Raw genomic sequence first — 21969 nt, 5'->3', positions numbered from 1 at the left:
TCAGTTTTCATGTTCATCTGTTTTTCCATTTTCATACTAACCTGACTTGCCCTTTAAAACACAACTTTTCTAGATATTGCCTCCCTTCCAGGTCCTTTCCTCGCACTTTTCATTTTACCTCTCAGCCCTATTCTAATCTGATTTTCACCAATTTCACTCTACCAAAACTTACCAATATATGTTTTATAATCAAATCTAGAGCTTAAGGTGTACTATAATTGGGACAGATAAATGTAGAGGCTGATCTAACTATGTTTGGAAATATGGACTCATTGCTCTATGAGTGTAGATTGAAGTCTAATTTTTAATCCTTTTCTAGCTTCACTTTGATAACAAAAAACTCCTTCAAACTTATTGTAAATTATTTTATTGGCATCTGCAACAGGCATTCTAAACCATTTCCCCTCAAACAACAAAAAATAAGAATACTTTAGAGTCATTGATTGTAGAAATATATAAATGATCGAGGGATTATTCTTCAAAATACTGGGATGATCCATTTTGCATTGACAAGCAGGTTCACTCACACAAATAAGTCAGGATGCATCTTGTCTAATTAGATCACCAAAATAAGCAGTTATGGTCTTCAATCTGTTGTTCAGAAAATTTTGTTCTACTTCAACTTTCCCTCCTGGCCCTGCTAAGGAAGCAACCTAAAAAGCAAAAAAGAAAAGAAAGGAACAGTCAAAACAACTCAAAATGTGACATCTAGATGGTAATAGAGTCATTGAGTTGGAAGGGTCATCTAGCCCAATCCCTGCCAGAAAACTCACTACCACAGCATCTCTGATCCAGCCTCTGCCAAAAAAAATCTAACAAAGGAGAGTCCACAATGTTAAGTATATCCAAGAGACAGTGACAACTGAAGTGGCAAACAGCATGCTAAAGTAACTATAGGAACATCTTATGCTTGGCTGACAGAGTGTATTTATTCTTGCCATGCTCTCCATCTGTAATGTAGTTTTATAGGGCATATTTATTTAGACATTTATTAACCAAAGATCTCCACTGACAACTACATCCATAGTCCAATTTTAGATTATCTTGAAATTTAGAACAGCCCAGATAAAGTACTAGGCATGACAGGCAGCCACACTTATCTATTAACATGTCTTCTTTGTGCATATATAGAACAGTCATGCTACACATGCTAATGTTTAGATCACAAGAGGCGCCTGATTGCTTTCCCCCTGGTCCAGCTCTCTTATGCTATCAGTGCTAGGTTGGGTCAAAAGAGCCTGCAATGATGAGGTGCCGAGAGATAACTTAGGGGATGGTTCAGATTAAGTTTGGGAACATTTTAGGATGAGCAGAGTCTATACAAGAGAGATGTGCTCTACTTGAGCAGCAATAGAACCAGCCTGCTGGCACCTAACATCAAGAAAGTTACAGTACAGTTTTTAAAGAGACTTTTTGAGGAGAAAGCTGACCACAGCTGAGGAGCATCCAGTCTGGAACAGGTCATCTCTGAGGGATGGTGGCGTCAATGTTCCAGGTCAGTTAAAAGGAGAGTGAACAGAACTTGGCAACAAGTCATTTAAAGAGAACAAAAGATCTGTGGAAGAGAAAGGGCTGGGAAAGGTGTCAAAAGAGATAACTAGAATGGAACCGGACCACTGGGACTTAGGAAGTTGTCTGATATCAAGTCAGACTATTGGCCCATCTGTACTGTCTATACTGACTGGCAGCAGCTCTTCAGGATTTCAGAGAAAAAGTTGTCTCCCAGCACTGCCTGGAGATGCCGGGGGCTGAACCTGGGACCTTCCGCATGCAGAGCAGATGCTTTACCATTGAGCTACGGCCCTTCCCTAACAGCAAAAAGGTGGTGAAGTAGATTTTATAGTGGCTCCAGGTGAGAAGCCATTTCAGGATAAATCATCCCAAGGGGACGAGGGTAAAAATATTTCTGATCATCCAAATGAGAATAGATTAAATTAAAGCATTGCAACCCTAGTTGTTAATTCTCAGAGGCAGAGAACATCTCTGGGACCGCTAGCCTTCTGAAGCATACATCAGTAAGAGACCTGACTTATGGCAGGTACTATTTTCCATAGCTACAGCATACATTAATTGTTTGCTGTGTGAGAGTTCACCATATTAAGTATATCCAAGTGTTAGCCCGAAACATCGCTTCACTCACTCAGATGTTTGAAAAGCAATTATATTTTATGCCAATACCCAACTAAGTCATACTCAAGAGTAGACCCACTGAAATCAATTCACTGATTTCAGTGGGTCTACTCTGAGCACAACTTAGTTAAATATCACTATGCATTCAGAAATACTGCTGATGTGAAAATAGGTATGAATTCCTAGCTGTTGAATATCAACCTTCATTGTTTTATTTCAGTATTCCTTGAGATTTCAACTGCAAAACACTGGTTTAAACACCCTGAACTTCCTCTCCCCTTAAGTTATTAAAAAAAAAAACAAGCTTACTGTAAAGAGGAAGTAGTAGATTAGTCATTTCTTTGAGACTGAATCCTTGCCTGTGAAAGTAATATTAAAACAGTCCCTCTCCTAAAAAAAGTGGTCTCTTATTCTGTATGCCAAAAAATCCCTATTTAGAAACAAGCAGCAGCAAAAAAAACCAAACCAAATGAGGAATTATGCTACAGTTTAGTATTGCAAGGATGAACTAGCTGCCCCTTGGGTAACATGCACCAGATTTGATTGAGGCCCAACTGACGCCTGTTCAGAGGTTTTTGGGACTTTGGTGTGTCGGGCTGAGACAGGTACAGGCATGCTACTGGTTGGACTGGATAGCCCAGAGCAATCCAGGGCTGTCAGGGACGGGGTATCAGTCAGGAAGAAAAGGCAGGCATCAGGCAGGAAAACCCATGAAAAGGTTGAGACCTACCTGCTGAGTCTTCCATGGAAAAGGCAAGCCCAGCACTGTGGCTCTCCTTTGTGCCCAAGTATCCTCCCCATGGGATCACTGCTTTGCTCAACAGCTGTTAAGCAGAGGCACCAATCCTGCAGAGTGTGGTTGCTCCATCACAAGTGGCTACAAGTGTAGGAAAGCCACTTGAGAAACATCACCTAGCAGAATTGACGCCCACTCTTGGGGGGGGGAGGGGTAACAGGAGAAGAGACACAATATCTCTTTCCACCCTCCTGGCTGTATGTTTAATGAGGTTATTTGAACCCTAATTAAAGATTAGCCCCACACTCCAAACTTATTTGGGACTGGCTCCAAGGCAGGAAGGGTGGTCCTTAGTTCAATCCAGGGTGGGATGGCCTGAAGCCCCCTTCGTCCCATCAGAGCCCTAGCTTTTAGGGGAGAAAGTGGAGGACTGTGCATACTTCCGCCTCCATGTGAGTCAAGTTACTCCTGCTATAAGATGCAAGTGCTTTGCAGCAAGTGTAGGGCAAGATCTAGATGTATTATTTGTGGTACTAATGTGATACAGCCAAAAAATGGTAAAAGTAACATTTTATGGAACCTTTAGGTAATAACTTTGGAAGCTACAATGTATTAGGCTTCACTAAATTGTATGGAAACTTGGAAAAGGACTCAAGATCCTGACGGAATATGTATCTGTTTTTCTCTACGTATTTATGAACTTGGAACTGCTACTGAGGCAGAGACAGTGAATTTGATCACAAGCGTAACGTTAAACTTCTAAAAAGATCAAAACCAGAGGTGGTGGCTTTTCAGGAATAAGGAGCACACTGGGAATTGTGGTCTGGGTTTGTACTTTGCAAGCACACACATGAGCAAACGTTGATTAGAAGCCTGTCCCTTTCCAGGGTGTGTGTGCATGTGTGTATAAATTGTCATTTAAATAGTACATTTTTTAGTGCAAGGTACTATTGTCTCCACCATGAGCAAACACAGTGATGTCTAACACACAACAGTCTTACACCAAACAGTCCATTCTATGCTTAGATTAAAAGCACAACATAGTTAATTTTCTTATTCTGTATCTTTTAGGTATGACTGCTCCCTCTAGAGGTAGAAGAAAAACTTTGTGGTTTAACATTATTACTATTATTATTAAGCTTTTCCCCTCTAGAACATCTGTGTTCTCAGGGAAAAAGCTTAATGATACTCAGCTTTTACATATTCTATATACTCTCTCAGTACTCCTTACAAGAACCTTGCGAGTTAGGTTAGTTGTATTATCCCCATATTGCATATGGAGATGGGAAGGAAAGAGGCTGAGAGACAGAGGTTTGCCTAAGGACACTGGGCAGAGCTGAAATCTGAACAACAGAGTTCCTAATTCACAGCTTGTCTCTTGAGTTAACTAAGAACATAAGAAGAGTCTGCTGGATCAGGCCAGTGACCATCTAGTCCAGCATCCTGTTCTCAGTGGCCAACTAGATGCCCATGGAAAGCCCACAAACAGGACCTGAGTGCAAGAGAACTCTCCCCTCCTGTGGCTACCGGCAACTGGTTTTCAGAAGCATACTGCCTCTGACTAGGGTGGCAGAGCATCTGTAAATTACAACTTACCTGATCTATGTCAGCATTACGAGGAAGAAAATATACAATGTTGTTGGTAATCTTTTGCGACAGCTTGAAAATTTCAAATGTAGAGATGTGTTAAGGAAGAAAAACCAAATACTGTTTCAATGGAAGGTTTCTTTTAATAAGACAATCCCCATAATATAACACATTCTTCCACAGGTGTAAACTGAGTACCATGAGTGGTATTCTGATTAGGGCCCTAGTCTACAGAAGCAACACTTCAGAGTGCAGGATGGGGATAGTTTTTGAATGTTCTATTTAAAAAAAAAACTACTTGCAATTATAAGAACAAAAATAAAACATTAATACATCACAGAGAAGTGTTGCAGAGGTCAGCCCTGTTCTTGCTGTATTAATTTATTTATTTCCAAATAGTAACTTCATTCAAAAAATCATTCAAAAAAACTACAAAAACTCCCAATTACCTAAGTCTTTATGCCAACTCAAACAAAACTGCTTCAAGTATGCAAATTTTGTTGTCAGCATTATAAATGCAACATCTGCATTAGGACTAATTTTGGACATAAATTCAACTCTGAAAAAATCTGCAGATATTATATATAGTGGGGTGCAAAGAAAATCAAGTTGCCTGGCAGCCTATTCATGACCTTACTGCTCATATCTCTTAAGTCACAGTAGCCAAATCTCTCCTGACAGAAAAAAGAACATTTCATTTACAAGAGTCAGTCTGCAACTTTGTGATCAGCTGCTATGAAGAGGACGTCACCAATCAATCAATACATAGGGAGTAAGGAAATCCTGACCGCTGGAATTCCTACCCAATATCCCATTTGATTACCTGAGTCTTGCAAAAATGCACAACCCATAATTTAAACTTTTTTCTGTAATAATGACAGCTAGAAACCAAGACTACACTTTTCAGGTCATCTGGGCATCATGCAATTCCAAATTAAGAGAGAAGGACCCTATACTCTAGAACGATATACAGCAGGGAACATAATACAGTGTTTCACCCTATAAGAAAAAAAAAAGTATTTGCTTTAGTCTTGTACAAAAAGTGACTTGAAAAAGGATATCCATCCGGAGAAATCATCGTTTGGACGTCAAAGATTTCTGCAGTAGCATATTCAGGCCCACCCCACGGAGGGCTCAGAAACACAACATCTGCTTTTAAACTGGATGCTAGCTTCATAAAATCTCCACATATGAACTCTATTTGGTCTGCCACTCCATACACTTCTGCATTACTGCAAGCAAGACTGATCTTCCCAGGGTCAATATCAATCGCAATTACTGAAAGAATGAACAAAATGTTTTTAAAGGAGTTACAGAAATCAGAACAACCATGAATGTTCAAAACCACACAAGCAGTGAAAATTAGTACTTGCTCCAGACCAGCAACCAATTGCCTAGCTTTCCTCTGTATTTGTATAGTTATTTGGCTGGTGTATATTCTACAACTCAAAACTAAGCTGAGGAAGGTTTGATTATTTAAGCAACTTAAACACAGGTTTGGATCCAGACCACCATGGGAAAAAGACTCTGTGGAAGGAGTTTGATCCTGCTGGTGGGAAGAGGGGGGCACTTTTGCTAATCCCCCACACACAACCCCCAGTGCCACTTCTCACACTGTCCTGGTGTGTGTGTGTTTCCATATGACAGTGTGGAAGGTGGCACTGGGGATTGGGGTAGGGATTGGCAAGAGTCAATCCCCTCCTTGTTCTCTGAAAGTGGGAAGGTCCTCTAAGCGAAACTTTGTTCAAAGGATGTTGCTGCTGGTGGAGCAAAGACAGGATCCAGCCCACAATAAGCATCTTTAGCTTTAACTAGAGCAATCAATTTTTTACATTATCTACATCATATCTACCATTATTAATGCACACAGAGAAGAGAAAAGAAGCTGATAGAAGCATTTACCTTTTTTTGCTGCCAAGGCAAACTGAATAGTATTTCCCCCCACGCCACAGAATGCATCCACTATTATGTCACAGTTGAAGGACTGACTTACACGGTCTGCAATGTGCTCTGCAATCTTCTCAGGCGTGACAGAAAACCATCCCTCTGACAGAAGAAAGTAGTAGTCATATTTCTGAACTTAAAAAGGACGAGTCTGAGCATTAAAAAAATCAATGGAAGTATAGGTCATACATGCATATTCAGCACTTGGGGAATGTAGCATCAATTGGCAGTTTAAAGGTGTGAATGATTTATCATAGAACTTGCATATCAATAGTTTTCAATTCATATGCTCAGCTCTGAGTTATCACTATGAATTTACCTCTGTCTAACTTAATCCCTTCATCAAATCGAGAAAACAGTCTATACCGCTGTGCCCAATATTTAACCAGCTCAGAATCACCAACTATTTCAGGAGGAAGGGACAGCATACTCCGGTTTTTCTTCTTCTGCATCTTCTTCTTCTTTTTCGTAGCCTTTATTTCACCTGCATCAAGAAAGCCACACTGCACAATTAGCTTGTTTCTTTAAGTGGAGAAAAATCAACAGCATGCAAAATATAATGTACGGTTTAAAAAATCCATTAGAAACTAGGGAAGTGTTCTTTGCAATTGATGATATTGGAACAGGGAAACACAAAAGCCACAGTGATCTCTCATACTGCTGCATCTGCTGTAGTAATCAAATGCGAAATTCATTAGAAATTTATTCACTGGAAAAACTGTCATAACAAAAAAGGGTCAGGATTGTGAAAGAAACATAAAAACACACAGACACGTAAGCAAAAATTAGTATGAAAAAAGCCAAACATTTTTCTTCCAAAGAGACTTCAGAAATTTAAGAGAACGCAGACATCTACCCAACAAAAGCAATACAAAACTCCATCTACCAGCTAAGTTGTTTTTTTCCTGTAACAGGGGTTCCCAAACTGTGGTCCATGAGCTTCCTGAAGGTGGTCACAGCATGGTTGAAGGATTTCTGGTTGAGGATGGGAAGTGGCACATCCATCACATTAAATAGCCATAATGATTTTTAATTGTATTTTTATTGCTTCTTTTATTTCTTACACTGCATTGTACTGTATTACAGTTTGAATTCTACGGAGTAATAAAATTGCAATAAAATAAAGAAGCAATAACAATACAACCAAAACCACACAGCACAGTGCATTACAATGGCCACAACAGGCAGTAGAATAATTTAAATGGTCCACCAAGACCCTCAGCAATTTTCAAGTGGTCCACGGGGGGGAAAAAGTTTGAGAACCACTGTCCTATAACATTGCTAGAGAATGACACTGTTTTAATGCTCCTGCTCCTGAAAAAACAACTCTTCGTTGGATCTAGAAGCTTATAACAATGATAGGTTTGTAGCTTCCCATCCCCTTCCTAGGTGCTCTCTTTTTGCAGGCTCAGCACAGAAACCAAGTAAACTAGAAGAGGCAGGGAACTTTCCATGCCTTCCACACCAGCCTGTTGCATTTGTATCCTGCAGAAGAAGTTTTACTAGCTCGATTTTTATTCAAAAGAGGAGCTGGTAAAGGAGTGTTCTGTCCATCGCCAACCAATCCCTCTTTTTAAAAAAGAAGGTATTTTTATTTTTGGAAGGCAAGTATATTTGGGGGATATTTACTCTCTTATTTTAAAAGCTTTTACTCAAAATTATCTCACACCTTCCATTTCCACTTGCAGGTAGTCTGGAATGTCAATTGGAACTAGCTTTCTTCCCAAATGACATGTGTTTCCTCTTTCTGCCTCTTCCTTAGGCTCCTGAGAATTACAGTCACTTGTTGCTGCTACCAGATTTTCTTTGCCTTTCTCCTCAGAGCTGCTTCCCCCAAGTTTACAAGAATCTGGACTGGGAAATAGCAGGTCACAGTTTTGGAAATTCAGATTATTTTGTGAGCCAGCAGCTTCTTCCCGTTCCTCCGAATCACTACTGGAAGAAGTGTGGTGAACTTGGTCTTCAGACACCTCTTCCACAGGTTCACTCACTTGTTTCAAGAAGTCTTCCACCTAGAAAGACCATATATCACAAAACCACAATTTAAACACATATGGAAATGTAACGAAACACTTATGGGACATTATCACTATATCGGCAATGTTAAGTAAGTAAGAAAGAAATTAGAAGAACCCTGTCAATGAAAACTGTATTTTGGCAGTCAGGAGCACCCCACAGGCTAACCAGCCCTCCCTAATGCAAGGTTCTTCCTTCACTTCCTGAGTCTGCTAATTGCTTCCTGCATTGTCCAAGTTGTTAAAAATTATGGTTAGGTCCTTCCTCCTCATAGTTTGACGTTATGACTAAAATCAACCTTGATGTGAGAAGGCAATGCCATGTAGGAAGAAGCAACCTTTTTTTTGTCTGTATAAACGAGTCCTTGGGTACAGTTGTTGCAGTTTTTCACTGCACATCTGCAAACCAATTTAAATATTAGGATGGGAATGCAGAGCAGTCCTCGCATGACACACTACCACATCAGAATACCTCGACATCTGGAAAGCTCATATATCAGGGATGTGTCTTAGGTGCCCATATGCAGGGATTGGGACATTTGTCCTGCATGTGCCCCATGCATACTCCCAGATAGTACAATCCATGAGGACTTTACTACTGCATCCTTCCTGAACACTGACTAGATAATCCTGAATCCTTACTAGATAAATATGAATTTCATCGTTTAAATCATTTAGTATAGAGCAAGGCACACAGAATTCTGGCCACCTTCTCTCTCTCACTAGTGACTAAGAGCATTGTCAAACACAATTCTGCACTATTTTAAGAGTCAGCAGACACACAGATTTCAACCTTACAGTCCTAAGTTCAAACTCCCCAGGGCTAATTGGGAAAACAGTATGCCAGAAAATGTATAATCAATTATATGTTCTCTGTATAGTGGAATTAAAACATTAGAAAATATACTATACTGTATCCAACTAAGAAATAATTAAAGAGAGAGCATACTTTGTATGATGTTTCTATCTATCTATCTATCTATCTATCTATCTATCTATCTATCTATCTATCTATCTATCTATCTATCTATCATCTATCTATCTATCTATCTATCTATCATCTATCTATCTATCTATCATATCTATCATCTATCTATCTATCTATCATCTATCTATCTATCTATCATCTATCTATCTATCTATCTATCTATCTATCTATCTATCTATCTTCATCATCATCATCATCATTTTTATTTATACCCCGCCCTTTTTCCAAACTGGAACTCAAGGCGGCTTCCAGATAAAAGTAAGAACATATCATTAAGAACATATAAACATATAAAACTTATAAACATATAAAAATCAGCATTAAAACAGAATTAAACTATTAAGATGTTAAAACCAATTAGCCATACACTTAAAATATCTAGGCTATTAATTTACCATATCCGAGCAATACTGACCTTAATCAAAGTATTACTCTTCTTGATCACCACTGTTTCAAACTCTTCTGTAAAAAAAGTATGTTTGTTTTTGGTCTTGATTGTTCTGCGCATGTCCAAGAACTTTGATTTAAATGTCATATTTTTATTGAAATTAGTCACTCTTCTTTCACTGAAGTCAGGAATTTCTCTGTATCTGGAGAAAACAGAATGAAAGTTAGAAAGTACTTTTCACTGGGGAGGGTGGGTATATGGCACACACTGGGCAAGCTGGCTTTTCCTGATGGGTGGGTGGGAGACTTCTTCAGCTTCACGGTATATTTATTAACTATGTCTTCTAAACTTGAAGGCCTCCTTTAAAACATGTCAAAATTGCCACATAAATAGGGCTACAAGATAATGTAGTTGAAGCAATTTACTTTTATATATACTTTGAAACATTTGCAGCTTACCAAAAGGACTTACTATATTTTGTATTAATGTATACTATGTTCTGTGCTGAATCAGACAAGTGTTTAAATAAGGGTTAAGAACTCTCTGGCTCACCAGGACTCCTAATTTGGCTCACCAGGCCATTTCTGCGAAACCATGTCCACCTGCCCTACACCTCATCTTGTATATGACATCAGGTGTACGGCAGGTAAAAAACCTGGTTCAGCCAAAAGGGGGCTTGCAGACACTGCTGATCAGTTATGCTTGCAAACCTCTATGCAAAGTGCTGCAAAGGAGATAAGAGCTGACAGTCAAGTCTTGCTAAGTCCCTTTCAAAGTACACCAAAAGATCCACAACTAGCTGATTGTTGGCTTTTGCCAAGCTACTTTCACAGTCCTTTGAGAGTGCAGAGTGCTTTGAAATGGACTTTTCAAGAGGGTCTTATGGTTTGCAATGTGATCTGCAAAATTCATGTGGGTCATAAGTCACCTGATGTCATTGTGAGATCAAGTGAATGACAGGTGGACAACCTTGCCCATGTGTCAAACGTGGCCCACAAAGGGCAGAGGAGATCATGATGAAGCCTACTGGCCAGATCCAGTTCACCACCCCAATTAGCACAGTTCTCACTTTTGTCCTCTGCCGTGCTTGAGCCCCAGAAGGCAGCAAATTTTTTCTGGATCAGCCTGAGGGTGTTCTTCAGCATCCAGTTCATGACTAGAAAGGAACAACAATATTCGTCTTACAGCTCATAGCAAGTTGAGAAAAAATAGTTAAGGATAACTCTGCATTGTCTGTTTCACTTTCCAAATTGAGGGTAAATCTATTTTTAATAATGATAAAGCAGCTAAATATAAGAAACAAGTGTCCATGAAATTCAAAGAATAACTTTTTATAGCTTATTTACAGTGTCAGAAATTTTCTCATCCAGGGTTGAAAAAACAAAAACATCTTCTCAACATTACTTGAAGTGTTATTTTTGCCTAACATTGATCCAAATGCAAACTTCAGATCTTCAAGTGAAACTGACAAAATGACATTTTTGCTCAATTACTCTTGAAACAGCCAGAATGTCTCTACCAGGGGTTGGAGAGAGAACCTTGGCTACATGTGCCCCTTGGCCTAATTGCAAAAGCTCTGTGCAAGCGATAAATTCAGAACTCTGGCAAGAGCAATCTGTCTCTCTATCAGCAGCCTGCTGGGAAGGAAATAAGAGGGGACAATGGGGGGAAAGAGAGAGAGAGGGGGGGGGAAAGGAGAGCCCTTGCCTAAGCTGGCTTTGGTGCCATCTATCACTTGCATGCAACTGACAGAAAAATGTTAGAAACCCCTGATTATACAGCCAGGAATGTGGCTGTATACTATAGCTAGCATGGATTTTTCACATTCCGCAATGTTAAATTGAAAATACCCCCATGCCATTCTGATGCTTCCCATAAGCTCATTTCAAAACAAAACCTGACAAAACTTATAGTCCTGAACGAAGAAAAGCTTGCTTAACAACCCTCTCAATTTTCACAGCGATACACAAAACAGAATCCAGAGTTCAAAGTGTAAAAAGAGGGGGGGAAACACCCCTTTTGGACTTTTTTCTCATAAGTTGTTGAAATTAATTAAAAATTGCATCTTACCAAATTCTTCCAAGCTACACAGGAAGTGGATTGGACTGTGAAAGACTAACCCAAATGGTGTTTGCATTTTGACAAATTTGTAGGGCAGTCCAATATCTCAGAAAGGAGGTCAGGTCTCCTGCTCCCCTGGTGCATTCGCTGTAGCTGCCCAATTTCCCTGCTTTTTAAAGTTTGGTAGAAATATCTATTGGGTATAGGTGGTTCTTAAACTGCACGTTTTTTTGCCTATTAGTGAATCTATACTATAGTAAGTAAGCCATTTTTCAATAAAAATAGGCCAATAGAATAACCTCCCATTCTACAGAACATCCAAATTACTCAATGTAATAACATGAATGAATGAATGAATTTATTTCGGTCATAGACCAGCCAAATAATAACATGAAAGCAGCAACATTTTGTAAGTTAGGCAGTGTTATTGCACCTAGTAAGGATTAGTAAGGACACAGAATGATATAACTTGCCTCCTCTTTAATTTCACATGTTTGCGTTCAGGTGGCTGCTCATCATCATCATCATCACCACTGTTACTGTGTGATCCTCCACCTCCTGTGACATCTGAACATGCTCTAGATGACTCCTGGGAAACTAAAATGAAAAAGGGTTAAAAAAAAGCATTCCCATAATGCACTGGTGGGGGACTTGTGGCCTACCAGGTTTTTAGACTCCATCAGCCCCTGTCAGCATGGCCAATGGTTGGGGATGATGGAAGTTGGAATCCCTCAAATCTGGAAGGCCACAGGTTCCTCATCCCCATCTTAATGAATTTTATGTATTTGTTTGATAAACTTGTATCCCACCTTTCCATCAAATGGGTGTTCAAGTTGACAATACAAAATACCAACAACAATGCAAAAAGCAGTAAGATACAATACAATAAAATAAATACAATAAAACAGCAATCTTCAACTAGTCATTTCTTCTCCATCTGGGAAGTCACAAAACATTTTCTGTTTTCACATTTTCTAATGAACATTTCTTTCACTAAGGAAATGTTTTGGGGCATAATTTTCCAGGAACGCAACTGTGTTAATCTATCTGGAGTTGGGACAAATTTGTTTGTTATTCATTTGGTAAGACAAAGAGATATATCATAAATCTGAAAGCCTTTGATTGATTACATCCCAGTTCTAAGAACATAAGAAAAGCCTGCAGGATCTTCCAACATTCAGCTTCTTTGAATGTCCACGAGTTCTAGTATTATGAGAGAGGGAGAAAAACCTTTCTCTATCCACTTTCTCAATGCCATGCATAATTTTATACACTTCTATCATGTCTCCTCTGACCCACCTTTTCTCTAAACTAAAAAGCCCCAAATGCTGCAACCTTTCCTCATAAGGGAGTCTCCATCCCCTTGATCATTCTGGTTGCCCTCTTCTGAACCTTTTCTAACTCTATAATATCCTTTTTGAGATGAGGTGACCAGAACTGTACACAGTATTCCAAATGCGGCCGCACCATAGATTTATACAACGGCATTATGATATTGGCTGTTTTATTTTCAATACCTCTCCTAATCATCCCTAGCATGGAATTTGCCTTTTTCACAGCTGCCGCACACTGGGTCGACATTTTCATCTTGCTGTCCACTACGGCCCCGAGGTCTCTCTCCTGGTCAGTTACCGCCAGTTCAGACCCCATGAGCGTATATGTGAAATTAAGATTTTTTGCTCCAATATGCATAATTTTACACTTGTTTATATTGAATTGCATTTGCCATTTTTCTGCCCATTCTAGGCATTTCAAGTGCAAAATCACCAGTAAGCCATTATTTGGGAGCCTCCTTCCAAATAATTCTGTTGTCCAGTAGAATGAACTGGTAACTCCATGGCAATTCCCACTCCCACTGTCCAGTCCTAGCTGCCAGCATTAAATTTAAAACATCAGAGCCCCAAAAACATTCAGATCTTGTGTCCTTGGAATACACACCCTTGAGATATTTCTGTGAACAGAACTTTTAATGTAGGTAGGGGATAAAGGGTGTTTCAGAGAAGTAAGGCTGTGTTTTGTTCTGAGTGAAGATTGAGTGATAGGTTCCTTTCAGAATGAGAAATGCATATGGAGAGAGCTAACACAAACACTTCGCTCTTTCACTGCTTCACAGGTTAAAGGTCATCCTCTGTACCTCTTGCAGAATTGAACCAATTACCCAATTAGATTAATATTTTAAAACAGGGACAACTGGGTACTAAATAACCTTTGCTAACCTAAGGTCAAAACAGTGATGAGGCTAAGTGTCACTTTGTAAGCAATTTAAAATAAGTAAATAAAATAGCAGCATTTCTTTCTGGAGAAGTTACTCATTAACCCCAGGTCTTAACCCCCCCCCCATTAAAGTACAAATTTCAGATCCAACCTCCGAGGCTATAAAAATAGCAAAAAATAAAATAAAATGTTGATAGACAGAACCCCAGGTTGCAGAAATAATTGCTAATAAATAAAACATCTGTACTCTCTTATGGCTTCGAGTGAAGAAATGTAGCCGACAATAATCCTTATACTGAGAGCATCGGGAGCAAAAGATCTTTTCATACCTGTGCCCCAAAAGCAGCCTGGGATGCTTGTAAGGTAAGTGCTCAGCTCTAGAGACAGAAAGCCTCTAGTACCTCTTGAGTTGAGAATGTGAGTTGCAGGATTTGGGGGGTGGGAAAGAGGCTTGCAAAGGAAGAGAAAAAACATATCCAAAATTGTAAAGGCTGCAATGTACCACTCAGCTGAGAAGTTCACTGTGCCAAGGATGGGGTGACCGCAATGGAATATTTTCCCTAGCTTTGGCAACACAGGGTCTTATGCATTTTGGGGAAGAGAAAATGGAATTTTGGACTACCAACCTGGCTTGTCTGAACATCCATTTTCAGAGGAAGTATTACTTTTTCTTGTTCTCTCATCACATTTCGCAGTCCGAGAAGAATCACAAGGACAATGTCTTTCAATGTTTGTTAAGCTTACTCCTCGATGATCATTACCATCAACCACATCTTCCAATTTGCTCTGCTCAGTTTCTCTTGAGTTCAGATTTATTTTACTGATTTCAGTAAGAATGTCATTATTACAGTGAACATCCTTTGAAAAAGGATTTTCTTTGCAGCTGGCACTGAGAGGGAGATGTAAGTTGGAGCCCACCATTTCTCCACACTCAGCATCTGCTTGAGTGTTCTGTATTTCTGTTGGCTGATTTGTTTCCAGCTTACTTGCATTAGTCTCTAGGCCACTGTTATGTGCAGTGTCAACAGTCCAACCTTGACTTGCCCAATAATGAAACTGTTCCCAGTAATACCAGTATAGTTCACTATAGTGCTGCTCCCACTTTTCCTTCACTTCAGGATTATTCCATGGTTCAGTAATAGACAAAAGTTCAAAATTTACATCCTTATTTTTCTCTTGCCAACTTTGCCACAGAAGTCCTTCACCAAACTCACCCCAATATTTCTCCCATTCTTCTTTAATAAGAAAATTATCAAATAAAGTGTCTCCATTTTCACAGCGCTTGTCATTCTCAGCTTCCTTTTTCATTAAGGAAGGATCATCAGAAAGAGAGAAGTCATCATCATCATGATCCTCTTCCAAAGTCTGTTGCATTACTATCAGGATATCTTTTTCTAGCATTTTCTTCTTCTTCTTCTTCTCCTCCAGAACTTTGTTACTTTTCTTGCCAATACTCTCGTATACCTGAAATTCAGCATGAAAGAGAATAAATATACTTGCAAATTTGTGTAAATATACTTGCAAATTTCCATTTCAATATGGTGGCCTGGCTCATTCATTTCACAAATTCTCATTATATAGTTGGGTCTCAACCAGATGATCACAAATACCATGCCTACCTCATAATCTTCAACTCTGTCGTCTTATTTGGCACACTCTTAGGTTAACAGCCAAGAATGCATTTGTTCTCCAACTTGTTATTTCCGACCCAATTTTTCTTCTGCCACACTTCTTAAGAGACTATTTTCCCTGTTCCCTTCCCTCATTTAACTTTGGCACTAATTTTAGAGCTGGGACAAAAAAAAATGCATTCTATGGAGGATCCATAGTATTAGTTTGTTAATGCAAAGTACTCAATTTACTTTCCATTTCAATAATTTAAAAGAGCACAGAGTAATAGAAAAACGGAAAATAACTTGGGTTTTACCACCAATGTTTTATGGGTTGCCACGCTGCCAAATTGAATGGGTAAGCCCATGCGCTTCATGAGTTCAGTTTCTGAATCTAGTTCAATGTCTTCCAGTCCAGAAGCATCAGTCCCAAAGGAATTATGTTTCTCTTCTTTTTTGTCATCCTCAGTTTCTGGATCTTCCCCTGTTAACAACAAGATAAAGTTACGAAGTCAGATTTTCATTCCTACCTCAGTCAATTGTGGTTTTCTAATGCAGAAAAAGCACAATACCAAATTATTTTCCCCAGCAAACATTCTACAGCAGTCATTTCAACAAAGACTACGAAGTTCCTAAGCAAAAATGATTAACTTCTTTTAAAGAGAATTGTGTCAGATGTTTACTGAATTTTGAGAAAAATGCTGTGTTGAACATAGCAGTTATAGAATAACTGATACAACTGTGTTTTCAGTGATTGATTCTGTGCTTAGATTAATTTCATTAGTCCAAGTCTCTCCCAAATGTTACTAAACACAAGGGAAGAAACAACTAGGGGATCTCACAAAGTCATGAATTAGATACTAAAGGCACAAAAACTATCTACGTAAGAACCCAGATGCAAAACAAGCCCCAAAATATGATTTTCTATTTAATGTAAAACTATATGAAGTAACAGGCAGCCATAGCATGTTTCCTTAGTCCATGCCCCAGGACCTATTTGTGAAGTGATCTCCCTAAGAGAGGTTCACTGACACCTAGTCTCATGTCCTTTTGGCACCAGACTTTCTTATTCTCCCATGCTTTTTTACAATATCAGCACAATTGTTTTTAGTCTGCTCTTGTTGTTGCTGCTGTGTTTTATTCTGCTTCTGCTTTTTTGATCTTGTTACTATTTTTTGTTTTATTGTTGTTGTTTTTTAGCGATTGTAATGCTTCCCTTATAGTATTTTCACTGAAGGGTGAAGTATGAGTTGTACAGTTAACTAACTAAAACAAGAATTTACGGAATCAGTCAAGAAAACTAAATAAAATTCAGAAGTAGTGTGCTCTGTATACCAATTTCAGGGGGTTAGCAGGAAAGGGGTACTGCTTGCATGCACTACTATTAGGCAGTGAGTGGTGGGTGGGGGGAGAACAGCAGTGAGTTGGGGGGAAAACAGCTGTGTGTATACTACACAGCCTATCCCGTTCTCTCTAAGCTGCTATTCTGTCCCATCACCAGTGCTGAAGTAAGATTCCCCTAGCAGTCCTGTTGGCTTTGGTACATGGAACACGTGAGAAAGGAGCATCCTGTATTTGGGCTTTGGGTCTGATCTATCAGTAATTATTTTTCTTAGAGGGAATTCCCTCTCCCAGGAGCTCAGAATTGCAGTTTCTCTTGCCTTTTTCTCAGAGGCAAATGAAAGCCCATTTTGTAAAGCTTCTTAAAGCTAAGGTTTGTGGCATTTGGTCAGTCTACTACTGTTTTGTCAGTGAGGGATTTGAGGTGAGAGTTCTGGAATTTAATTCTGATTTTTAGGTACTATTGCAAGCAACCTTCTAATGTGAATCACTCTGAAAGTATTTCTGCTGAAAGGTGGGGTATAATCATTTTTAAATAGAAATATTGTAAATAAAAGACACTGAGGGAGAATTCAGGCTGCGAGATATTGGATGGCTTGGGCAGAACTGCTTAGCAACAATCTGAATCCATGTTTACTATACTGTATTCATCTGTAATATTAACAGTGGAATCTTGTGCATGTTCACTCAGAAATAAGTTCAATGGTGCTTGCTCTCAAGTAAATGAGTATACCATAGGTACACAGCCTAAATGTACTAAATTGGTTCTCATCAATGACACCCTATCTTGCTGAATCTCATGTAGACTTCATATGCGTTTTGAAATAATAACATTTTTCTCAAGCACAACTACTGTTTTAACTTGGTCTATATTCAACAGGCCTATGGCCATACTACCCTGAACAAACCTGCTCTCATCTGATCTCGGAAGCTAAGCAGGGTCAGGCCTGGTTAGTACTTGTATGGGAGACTGCCTGGGATTACCAGGTGCCGTAGGTTTAGAGGAAGGTAACTGTAAACCACCTCTGAATACCTCTTACCATGAAAACCCTATAAATATATCCAGAAAGATTTATAGGGTCACCATAAATCATAATCAACTTGAAAGCATATAACAACAACAATATTAAACGGGGTGTTGCTTGTTTTTTGCTTTTCTGCAAGCCTTCACCTACATTTTATTCTGTTTTCCTATAAGGATTTTGCAAAATCTGTATTTGACGTTTGTATTTGAGTGTTGTGTTGATAAATTAACAGGTATACAATTACAATGTGTTAAGTCAAGTTTCTCTACCATACGGCTCATTTCACACAACACACAATTTGAATTTAACATTTTCAGACATATCTTACCTATACTGTCATCCTCATCTTTGACATAAAACCCCTTTAAGCCTAGTTTGTACAGTTTTCGATCCCTGAGGAAAAATACAAACATATGCCATTATTAAGGCTATCCATGAAATATGAAAGTAAAATACTAGGAAACAAATGAAATATGGACCAAAAATGCCTCCCTCACACAACACGCTTTAAGTTTTTGGTCTTCCTTGAACTAGTAACCATGTGACTAGAACAAAGAATCTTGTGGCACCTTAAAGACTATCAAATGTATTATTAATTAAGTTTTATTTTGGCTAGTCTTCATCAAATGCGTGAAATGTCCTGCATTATAGATATATAAGCACATGGTATGGAGTGTGTTTCGGGGGGGGGGGCTGTAAACAGTGATGGCAGAGAGAAACGAAATGCAGAAAAGTACAGACAGCAAAAATGATGCAATTAACAGAGGCAATACCCAAAACAGTGACAGTACTGCTAATGCAGACATTCTAGCATGATGAAGCACCACTATAGATTCTTGTAGATGAAGCAGTCAATAACCCATATTCAGAGGCGGCCCAGAATGAAGCCCTGCATACAACAGCTTTCCCTTTACCAGGTTGGAAAAAGAATGCCATTCTCATCTTTTTAAAGCCTTAACGAAGTAAGAAAAGCATGACAGAACCTCCCAAACACCTGAATCTCGTTCGGTGATCCAGACAAAATTGGTTGAACTTAGGCCCCACTGGAATAAATGGGACTTAACTGAAGTCATGACTAATTTGTCCCATCTATTTCCATAGGGCCTAAGTTTAAGTACCTTAGTTTGGATCCAACCCATATTCATCACCACCATCATTTACTACACAGAAGCCACAGGAATTTAAAAGGGCACTCCGTGGCACACTTCCCCAGCAACTACGCAAGTGAGACGCGAAGGCAAGCCACTCATATCGCTTCCCCACCGATGCCCACCCCGACTCACTCTACGAAGGCCCGGGTGCACAAACACAGAATATCGTTGTTGTTGCCATTGCCCCCGCTTTCCTCCAGCTCCTCTTTCCCCCGCAGCATAAGCATGAGCTCGGCCACCACCAGGGTCCGCGGCGCTTCGCGCAGCATGTCGATGGTTCTGTCCACCGAACTGACCAACACAGGAGCTAAAAGCTACCACTCCAAGCGACACGGGAGGAAAAGCATGGCAGAGACCGTCCCGGGTATGGAACTTTCCGGCGGAAGTGTATCTTTGCAAGTGTTACACCGCTTAGAGTCCGGAAGGGAACGGGGCTAATCGCGTGCAGTTTTCTACCCCCGATGCAAACTGAGATGCTTTGATGAGGCCAAGAGGAAGCCCCTTCTCCCTCTGTGGCTCTTAGCTTCGGACATGAGTTACAATAATAGAGTTATCATTGCTGTGGTTTCATTCCTGTTGTGTTCGCTTGTTGGACACTTTCGAGGCCGTTTCTTCCTTACTCTTTCTTCCGTATTTGCAACCTTCTTTACAGGACAGTCGCTCTTTGGGACGCTCTCCCCCGCCCCCTCTATACAGGAGACACCCACAGACTATTAAAAACACACTTGTGTGCTCAGGCTTTCCTCAGCTGGGTCATAGGTTCACTGCTATAGCCAGCATGGATTTTTCACATTCTGCAGTGTTCAATTGAAAATACCCCTGTGATGTCTCTGTATTTTAATATCTATAAATATAGTAAGTGCGGGTTTATTAAGCGATATATGGTAAGTGACTGAGTGAGAGTGGACAGTACCTGGGCTAGAATGCTGGAGAATGCTGCATGATGATTGGCTGAGTGTTTGAATGGCTGAAGGTATAAATGAGAGGATGACAGTTGAGTCTGAGGGAGGGTTGTTGAGGAGGTTGGTTGATGAGAGGGATTTCGGAGGAGTTGGTTGGCAGAGTTCTGAGGGAGGCTTGGATTGTATTTGACTGATATTTAGGCAAAATAAAAACTGAGGACCCTGACTGGAGGAACCTGGTGGTGGTGGTCAGAGGTGGGATCCTCACAACCCCCTATGCCATTCTGATGCTTCTCACAAGCTCATTTCAAAACAAAACCTTACAAAACTTATAATCCTGAACTCAGATACACTTGCTTAACAACCCTCTAAATGTTCATGGTGATGCACAAAATAGAGAGAACAGAGAGTTCAAAGTGTAAAAACAGAGAAAAACAGACTCCTTTTAGACTTTTTTCTGTCCGAGTTCTCATAATTTGTTGAAATTAATTACAAATTACAAATTAGCCGTGTTCACAGAGTACCTGTAACCCTGTTACTGAACTGCCCCATACTCTGACCTTCATCTTCTGCAGTTTAAAAGTTTAAAAAATGCCTAACTGATTTATAATTAATTGGATAAATTTAGCATTAGTCAAGGATAAGCCCAGGCATGCTCAATAAGAACAGTGAGAGTTCTAAAAGCCAGACTCACAGCTGCTTGGCTAATCAGGGGGCCACACCCACACCAGACCATTATTTCACTTGAGACAGTCATGGCTTCCCCCAAAGAATCCTGGGAAGTGTAGTTTGTGAAGGATGCTGAGAGGAGACTCCTATTCCCCTCACACAGATCCAGTGGCCAGAGTGGTTTAATAGTCAGCCACTCTGACTGATGCTCTGTGAGGGGAACAGGGCATCTCCTAGCAACTCTCAGCACTCTTCCCTGACTACACTTCCCAGGATTCTTTGGGAGAAGCCATGACTGTATAAAGTGAAATAAAAGTCTGGTGTGGATGGGGCCAATGGCAGCTTTGGTTTAAATTTGGGTGGGACACTACATGTGCCTGCTGTAGAATAAAAAGGTGGGGAAAATGCTGAAGAACAATTATTCTGTTCCCAATGTTTTCCTTTTGGAACGGAAAGCGGCTTCCCCTCTGTGTAGTCCCCACCCCAATCTCCTCCCCCCCTCCCTTAGGGTTACCAACCGTACTCTTTTAAGAGTACATGTACTCTTTTTGAGATGGTGTAACAGCATACTCTTACTTTTCACTTATTGAAGCCAAATGTACTCTTTTTGAAATGACAAAATGATGGTAACCCTACCTTCCCTTCCAGCCCTCCCCTCTCTCCCTTGTCCCTCCTCCCTGCTCGTCCCCCAGGTCAGTTTCCACTATCTGAAGCATGATTGCACAGGAGTAAATCCCACTGAACTCAAAAAGCATGCAAATGATCAAACCTGCCCTCCCCTCCTCCTCCCTCCCATCATGTCCCATTTACCCCCTCCCTCCCCCTTCCTTTGCCCCTCCCCCTCCCCCTCCAATCCCCTCCTCCCCCTCCCCCTCCTTCCTCTCCCCTCGCTTCTTTCCTCTCCTCCCCCTCCCCCTCCCCCATGGTCTGTTTTACCTATCCTAACCATGATTGCACAGGAGTAAATCCGATTGAACTCAATAAGCATGCAAATGATCAGACCGGCATTTTCCTCTCCTCTCCGTTCCTCCTCTCTTCCCCTCTTCCTTCTTCCTCCTCTGCTGCTCACTCCAGCCTCCCTCCCTCCCCTTTCTCTTCCTCCTCCTTCTCTTCCTCCCCCGCGGTCAGTTTTACATATGCTAGGTATGATTGCACAGGAGTAAATCCTACTGAACTCAATAAGCATCCTTCACTCCTCCCCCTCCTGC

The 21969-nt window shown here is 40.2% G+C and overlaps 1 protein-coding gene and 1 pseudogene across 2 annotated transcripts; one reads left to right on the top strand and one right to left on the bottom strand.

Annotated features, from left to right (window-relative positions):
• Positions 1–373: 373 nt before the first annotated feature.
• Positions 374–19599, bottom strand: TGS1 (trimethylguanosine synthase 1). 2 transcript variants are annotated; one of them, XM_061598984.1, is made up of 13 exons: positions 19323–19599; positions 18368–18432; positions 15991–16157; positions 14690–15527; positions 12323–12446; positions 10858–10944; positions 9816–9990; positions 8067–8409; positions 6717–6881; positions 6356–6499; positions 5515–5731; positions 4463–4541; positions 374–653 (listed from the first exon to the last, which is right to left on the bottom strand). In XM_061598984.1, the coding sequence occupies exons 1-13, from the start codon at positions 19457–19459 to the stop codon at positions 537–539; spliced, it is 2658 nt and encodes an 885-aa protein (XP_061454968.1). In that variant the 5' UTR covers positions 19460–19599; the 3' UTR covers positions 374–536. The 2 variants fall into 2 exon arrangements, with proteins under 2 accessions (XP_061454968.1, XP_061454974.1); XM_061598990.1 differs by having other exon boundaries at positions 15994–16157.
• On the top strand, positions 17895–18013 carry LOC133375752 (5S ribosomal RNA; annotated as a pseudogene).
• Positions 19600–21969: the final 2370 nt, after the last annotated feature.

The sequence above is a fragment of the Rhineura floridana genome, chromosome 1, assembly GCF_030035675.1.
Source record: "Rhineura floridana isolate rRhiFlo1 chromosome 1, rRhiFlo1.hap2, whole genome shotgun sequence".
Lineage (NCBI taxonomy): Eukaryota > Metazoa > Chordata > Lepidosauria > Squamata > Rhineuridae > Rhineura > Rhineura floridana.
This window is presented reverse-complemented; position numbering and strand designations above follow the sequence as displayed.